Source organism: Salpingoeca rosetta (genome assembly GCF_000188695.1).
Source record: "Salpingoeca rosetta unplaced genomic scaffold supercont1.2, whole genome shotgun sequence".
NCBI lineage: Eukaryota > Choanoflagellata > Craspedida > Salpingoecidae > Salpingoeca > Salpingoeca rosetta.
In genome coordinates, this window is record NW_004754932.1 from 1,975,741 (window position 1) to 1,983,240 (window position 7,500).

Sequence of the window (7,500 nt, forward strand, 5' to 3'; positions counted from 1 at the left end):
ATTCATTCCCTTCTTCTTCGTGCATGCAGTGGTGACACAGGCCGTCTCTTTCTCCCTGCACCTGGTCGCCAGTGAACACACGCAGCGACAAACAACACCTGCAAGCAAGCATGACCGTGCTCGACCTGATGCTCTCGGCCTTTGACCGGGTGAACAAGGCACTTGGGCTCGACAAGGGCCTTGCCTATATCGTTACCAACCACCGCTGGTGAGCCACAAATGGTGTGAGGTGTATGGCGGAGGGTTGTGCGTGGAGGAGGAGTAAAAACGTTTGGAGTTTCAGTGTGGCCGAGGCCCTGCCGCTCGCTTGTGCCTGTGTGCGTGTGTCTATGTGTCTGTGTGTCTGTGTGTCTGTGTGTTTGTGTTCAGACGACCTGTTTGTCTCTCGCCCCCTGCTGCCTGTCGCCGCTCGTGCGTGTGTCTGTGCCGTTGTTGTAGAGAGCAGCTGTCTTCTTGTTGTGTTCTCACTCTTCTGTTCGTGCCACTGAACACGAAACACAACACAACCCACCCAAAAGGATTGTTGTCATCTTCTTCCTCATGCCAGTGAGCTTGGTGATGAACTCTTACCTGTACTTGAAAGCGCTGATGGCCCTCAAGCTGGGCCAAATTAACGACCGCAGTGTGGAACAACACAAGGTCTGCCAGCCCACGTGCTCCTCTGTCTACCGTGCTGCTGCTGTTGCTGCTGTTGCTTTTCCTGTGCCTGCTGTGCTGCTATTGTTGTTCTTACTTGTGTTGCCCTTGGCTTGCAAATGCACACTCACTCACAAGCATGTGATGGTTCCTTTTATTGGCGCATGCCCACCACATTTTCCCCTTGGCCGTTGCTGTGTCGTGGAGCAGGCACGTGTTCAAACGGTTGTGAAGGCCATTCATAAGTGGAAGGCTGCCGACGACGGCACCAAGCTCTGCACGGCTCGTCCCGGTAAGCTGCCAATGCCCACGGACTGTGTGTGTGTGTGTGTGTGTGTGTGTGTGTGTGTGTGTGTGTGTGTGTGTGTGGAACAGGCTGCATGCACAGCTAGCGTAAGGTGGGTCGTGCGTGGCAAAATGTTGTTGGCCGTGGATGCACACGCAGCCTGCTTGCTGTTGCCCATGACATACTCAACATGGCTGTACCAACTAACAACGTTCGCTTACCTCAATGTTTGTGTGCGCGTGCGTGTGTATGAATGTGTATATGTATATGTGTGTGTGTGTCTCAGGGTGGCTGGCAATGTCCCTGCGCATGGCCAAGTACAAGAAGACGCACACGGGCATCCCTGTTGGTCACCTGAGTAACGTCATCAAGATTGACCGCGAGAACATGACTCTCTTTGTCGAGCCCAACGTTACCATGGGCCAGATCACCGCCACCCTCAACCCTCTCGGTACTATGTGCGTGCGTGTGTGTGTGCGTGCGTGTGTGTGTGTGCGTCTGCCTGTCTGTGTGTGTCTGTGTCTGTGTCTGTGTCTGCATCTGCATCTGTATCCGTGTCTGTATCCGTGCCTGCTTCATTGCGTGTCTGCCTGTGTGTCTACCTGCCTGTTCGCCTGTCCGCCTGTCCCTGTGTTTCCTGCTCGTTTCAGCCGTCCTTTGTTGTGTATGAGCTGCGTGCAGCGAAGCGATACTCAAGCCATATCCCCAATCCTGACTCGCCCCCACCCACCCATACACTCGTGCAACTGCGCACCCTGCCTTTGTGCACGCACTAGGCCTGACGCTGCCTGTTCTGCCTGAGCTCGATGTGCTCACGGTTGGCGGGCTCATCTGCGGTGTTGGCGTTGAGACATCCTCGCACAAGTACGGCCTGTTCCAGCACTGCTGCACCAAGTTTGAGATTGTCATGGCCTCTGGTGAAGTGAAGACGTGCAGCAAGGATGAGAACCCAGACCTCTTCCAGGCCATCCCTTGGTGCGTTCCAACACGCCTGTTTGGTTTTTTCGGGTGGTGGTGGTGGTGGTGTGTGTGTGTGTGTGTGTGTGTGTGTGTGTGTGTGTGTGTGTGTGGCTGGCTGGCTGACTCCTTGGCTGCCCGCTGTGCACTCTGTTGTTGTGTGCTTTGCACTGCAATTGGCTGTCACAACACCCTATTCTCTCACGTTTCTCACACCACCACAACCACAACGCGTACATGATTTTGCAGGAGCCACGGCACGCTTGGGTTCCTTGTTGGTGCAGAGCTGAAGATTGTCCCCGCCAAGAAGTTTGTCAAGCTGGAGTACCTGCCGTACACCTCCCGCTCCGAGTGGCTGCAGGCGTTCGCAGAGGCGACGCAGAGCAACGACGACTTTGTTGAGACGCTCGCATATGGCCCGGACAAGTTTGTTCTCATGCGCGGCACCATGACCGATGAATTCATCCCAGAGAAGGTCTGGTTGTCGGCGTGAAGAAGATGATAATGGTCGTTACGGTGGTGGTGGTTGCGGTTGTGGCCGTGTTTGTGGTGGCGAGGGTCCTCGTATTGTGACTTTGATTGCGACTTGTTATGTAAATGAGTTCTCACCCATCACACACACACACATCCAACTTGCTCTTTACCTTTCGCCTTTGCGCCAGGTGAACAAGATTGGAAAGTGGTACAAGCGCTGGTTCTACACGCACGTCCGTGATTTCCTCTCCTCCGTAAGTCTGATGGCACAATGCTGGGAGGCTATCGCGAGCGTGTTGTGTGTGTGTGTGTGTGTTGTGTGTGTTTTTTGGTTTTCAGGTGCGTTTGGTGGTTTGGGTATGCTCTCACATCTTCTCTCTCCACTCCCACCTCACACGAAACGTTGTATCTCGTCTCATGTGCGCGCACACACACACACACACACACACACATATACCTCGCCACTCAGGGCCCTGGCCTGGAGTACATTCCCCTGCGTGACTACTACCACCGCCACACCGTCAGCCTCTTCTGGGAAATGCAGGACATCATCACTTTCGGAAACGATGTACGCACGTGAGGGTGTGCACGTGAATGTGTGGGCGTGTACGAGTAGCTACATGTGTGTGTGGGCGTGTACGAGTAGCTACATGTGTGTGTGTGTGTGTGTGTGTGTGTGTGTGTGTGTGTGTGTGCTGTGCGGTCCCATGTGCCTTGTTTGTCGTCTCACCCGACACATGCACGCAAATTCACTCGCCTGGCACAACTAAAACTCATGACCACACCACGCGCAACCCTCCACCACCACCACCCTTCTCAACCCACTATTTTGTGGCCCGCAGGCGTGGTTCCGTTATCTGTTTGGGTGGATGATGCCCCCAAACCACTCTGTGCTGAAGCGCACGCAGACCGAGGAGCTGCGAAAGCTCTACGAAATGCACCACGTTGTCCAGGATATGCTCGTGCCGCTCAGGTACCCTCACCACTCGTGCTTGCGATGAAGGCAGTGATGATGGTAATGGGGGTGCTCGTTGTAGTCGCGATTGTGCTGGCGATGGTGGCTGTGAGCTTTGACGTGGTCGGTGGTCGTGGCTGCGTTTGCGAAAGGTGTTCGCAGACATGTGTGGTGATGTTAACTTGGTTGTGTCAGCGCTTGTGATACGCCTGTCAGTGTGTGGGAATCTTTAGTGTCCATTGCTCCTCCTCGCGTCACTCACCCTGTGCCCTGCAACCACTGTACTACCACTGCACCACCGCACCACCGCACCACGTGTCAACAGCAAGCTGGGAGAGACGCTTGACGTGCAGGATGAGCAGTTTGGGGTGTACCCATTGTGGATCTGCCCAATGCGCATCTTTGCTGAGGACGCGGGCTTCATCAAACCAACGGACGAGGGCGAGGAGATGTTTGTTGACGTCGGCATCTACGGCGTCCCTACCGTGCGTGTCTTTGGTTGTTTGGTGTGTGTGTGTGTGTGTGTGTGTGTGTGTGTGTGTGTGTGTGTGTGTGTGTGTGTGTGTGTGTGTGTGTGTGTGTGTGTGTGTGTGTGTGTGTGTGTGTTGTGTGTGTGTGTGTGTTGTGTGTGTGTTGTGTGTGTGTGTGTTTGTGTGTGTTTGTGTGTGTCTGTGTGTGTCTGTGTGTCTGTGTCTGTGTCGGTCGGTCTTCTCGCGTGTTGGTCTGGTGTCTCGTGTATGTGTCGGTCTTCAACTGTCGGCCTGCCTAAGTTTCCCCCTTTCCTCTCTGACATACACTCATCGCACACACGCACTCGCGCATCCGCACACGCATGCTGACGGTGATAGGGAGATTCCTGGGCCCGGTGCCAAGGTGAATGTGCACTACACCGGAACGCTGTTGAGCGGGAAGAAGTTTGACTCGTCCCGCGACCGCGGCGAGCCATTCAACTTCACCCTGGGCCAGGGCAGCGTCATCAAGGGCTGGGAGGAAGGCGTGGCCACCATGCGCGTCGGCGAGCGCGCCACCCTCACCATCAAGTCTGAGAAGGCGTACGGCGAGCGGGGTGCGGGGACAGACATTCCCCCCAACGCCACCCTCAACTTTGACATTGAGCTCCTCAGCTTCACCGACATGGATGACGTCTCCGATGCCAAGGACGGCAGCATCATGAAGAAGCTCCTCCACAAGGGTGCGCGCATGTGCCTCTGTGTGTGTGTGTGTGTGTGTGTGTGTGTGTGTGTGTGTGTGTGTGTCGTGTGTGTGTGTGTGTGTCGTGTCTGTCTGTGCTTGCGTATGTGTGTGTGTGCTTGCGTATGTGTCTGTCTGTCTGTACTTGCGTACGTGTGTGTGTGTGCGTGTCGTGCCTGTCTGTCTGTGTCCGCGGATGTATGTGTGTGTGTCGTGTCTGTCTGTCTGGCTGTGTGTGAACAAACGTCCCACGGCAGTGTATGCCGTGCTTGGCCTTGTTCTACCACTGCTACACACCCACCTCACGCTTCTTCCTCTTCTTCTTCTCTTCCTTGTTCCCCATCTTCCCTTGCATTGGCAGCGGAAGGGTACAAGCGACCAAAGGAGCTCATGAACGTCAAGGTCCACTACAAGCTGTACACAGACGACAAGGTTTGTGCTGGGCCTGTGTGTGTGTGTGTGTGTGTGTGTGTGTGTGTGTGTGTGTGTGTGTGTGTGTGTGTGTGTTCTCCTCTCACCTCAAGGCTGCACTTGGCACGTACAACAGCGTCGCCGTGTGAGCACGCAAGCGCACATGGCACCACGTACTCACATTTCACGCGCCTGCGTCCGCTCCAACTCCAACAGGTGTTCAAAGACACGTTTGGGGGTGAGCCCGAGGCTGTGGTTGTCGACGATGCACAGCTGTTTGAAGGCTTTGACACGGCGCTCAAGACCATGTCGCTTGGCGAGAAGGCGCGTTTTGTGTTCAAGGCGGCGCAGGCATACGGCGTGCACGGCAACGAGGCGCTTGGCATCCCGCCACACACGGACATCAAGGCCGACGTGGAGCTGGTTGAGCTTGACCCGGAGTTCAAGGACACGTGGGAGATGGGCCCTGAGGAGCAGCTGGAGGCCGCTGAGAAGCGGAAGGCCGCCGGTACAGAGCTCTTCAAGCAGGGCGAGTACGCCCGCGCGCGCAAGCGGTACGAGGCTGCAGCGTCGTATCTGTCGACCGTGCACAAGATGAGCGACGAGCAGAAGAGCCAGGCCAGCGAGAAGAAGATGCTGTGTCAGCTCAACGTGGCGCAGTGTGCCCTCAAGCTCAAGGACTATGGTGCCGCTGTTGACTTTGCCACCCGCGCCCTCGAGGCAGACCCAGCAAACGTCAAGGTGTGTGTGTGTGTGTGTGTGTCTCTGTGTGTGTGTGTGTGTGTCTGTGTGTGTGTCTGTGTGTCTGTGTGTGTGTCTGTGTTGTGGGAAGTGTCTGAATCATGTTGATCTGAGTGTCTTCTTGGGCGTGTAACATGCGTATGCATGCATGCGCTCGTGTGTCCCACTTCGACTGCTCCGCGTGTTACACTGGCCACGCCAGCCAACCCGCCCTTTGACAGTGTCTCTCCTTGCACCCCCAAGCACCCCCAAACACTCACCCTGTCCCATGCCATCTCCACCATCCCACCCCATCCCATAACACCTGCGGACAGGGCCTGTTCCGGCGTGCCACGGCCAACTTCTCCCTCGGCAAGTGGGAGGACGCCAAGCACGATGTTGAGGCCGCCCTTGCAGCCGACGCCGCCAACGCCGCCTGCCTCAAGCTGCACAAGCGCATCAAGGCCGCAGAGGCGCAGCACGCCGCCAAGGAGAAGAAGATGTTTGCTGGCATGTTTGACAAGATGGCCGGCAAGAGCTGAGCCCTGACGTGGTGCTAGGATGTGTGTTGAAGTGTGTGTCTGTGTGTCTGTGTGTCTGTGTGTGTGCGTCTGTGTGTGTGGTTGAAACCCGCCTTGCTTGCTGTTCCGCAATGCAATGTCCTGTGGTTGCATCTGTCAATGGCGTGTTTTATGTTGTAATAAACCCCTCCCCCCAAACAACCATTGTAACTCCAATCAAGTGACACATGATCGAGGTATTGCGGTGTTGTATTGCGCTGGTGCTCGGTTCCAAAGAGCTGTGTTGTGCGAGCGTTTATGAGCGCTCTCGGCAAGTGCTTCACACTTCCACACGATTTGGTTTCTTTGTGGCTTGCTCCTCGCCCGTACGGCTGTGTTTGCTCTTGTGTTCTTCTTGGTGCGCTTGCCCGTCTTATTATTCAGTCCTCGTCCCTTCACACTTCATCGTGCTTGTGGCTCTCCTGCCACGAGAGCAGATGTCGAGCGATTTCATGCACACATTGCAGCGCGTCCAAGTCCTCCACCAAGTCGAACAGGCGGGCGCGGGTCTGGGTGCTGCTGTGAGTGCCACCTGCATCTTGCTGTGCATCTGGAGTGTTTCGGATCTGTACAACGGGATTGCACAATGCATGCTCAATGGTTGAAGCTGTCAGCCCTTGCTGGCGGAGAAGGGCAACAAATTCGTCGTGCTGTTCGTCAAGTGCACGTGTCGAAGCTGCACCACTGTTCTCGCTGCCCCGTTTGTGTTTACGGCCACGAGGAAGAGATGGTTGACTCGGTTTTGGTTCGCGCTTCCCGCGTACTTCATCAGCCGCTCTGAGCCAGTTTCGCCTCTCTGCGAGCGCTTCCAACGGACTGGCGCTCGCATGCACCCCTGCCCAACAAAGCAAGAAAACGATAATATTGACTATGTGAGTGAGGGCAAGGCTGGTGTCACATCACAGCGCAACACAACGGAGATGTGCAGGTGTGGCAGTATCAACGAGACGACATCAAAAACTGTGCTTCTTCACACGACGCACGACACACGACACACACACACACACACACACACACACACACACACACACACACATACACACACACACACACACACACACTCTCTCTCTCACACACACACACACACACTCACACACACACACACTGACACGACACACACACACACTGACACGACACACACACACACACACACACACTGACACGACACACACACACTCACACACACACACACACACACACACACACACACACACACACACACACACACCGTTGTCTCCGATTGTTGGTTGGAAAGGGAGGCGGAGTGCCGCCCAGTTTTCAAAGATGACACGACGAAGAGATCCCGGACG

General features: G+C 55.4%; 2 protein-coding genes across 2 annotated transcripts in view; one reads left to right on the forward strand and one right to left on the reverse strand.

Annotated features, from left to right (window-relative positions):
• Window positions 1–110: 110 nt before the first annotated feature.
• Window positions 111–6,366, forward strand: PTSG_00994 (24-dehydrocholesterol reductase; the record flags this gene model as incomplete). The annotated part of the gene is made up of 14 exons (XM_004998409.1): window positions 111–208; window positions 519–639; window positions 847–928; window positions 1,209–1,373; window positions 1,699–1,897; window positions 2,129–2,354; window positions 2,542–2,607; window positions 2,823–2,921; window positions 3,196–3,326; window positions 3,634–3,759; window positions 4,157–4,500; window positions 4,861–4,931; window positions 5,127–5,651; window positions 5,966–6,366. The coding sequence occupies 14 exons, from the start codon at window positions 111–113 to the stop codon at window positions 6,170–6,172; spliced, it is 2,460 nt and encodes an 819-aa protein (XP_004998466.1). The 3' UTR covers window positions 6,173–6,366.
• The window catches only part of PTSG_00995 (uncharacterized protein), a 3,137-nt gene continuing 1,948 nt past the window's right edge, over window positions 6,312–7,500 (reverse strand). Inside the window, exons 6-7 of the mRNA XM_004998410.1 lie at window positions 7,419–7,500; window positions 6,312–7,025 (exon numbers count right to left, since the gene is read on the reverse strand). The exon at window positions 7,419–7,500 is cut by the window's right edge and continues 45 nt beyond it. Of these exons, the coding sequence (XP_004998467.1) occupies window positions 6,586–7,025; window positions 7,419–7,500 (522 nt within the window). The 3' untranslated portion in view covers window positions 6,312–6,585. The remainder of the gene's footprint in view (window positions 7,026–7,418) is intronic.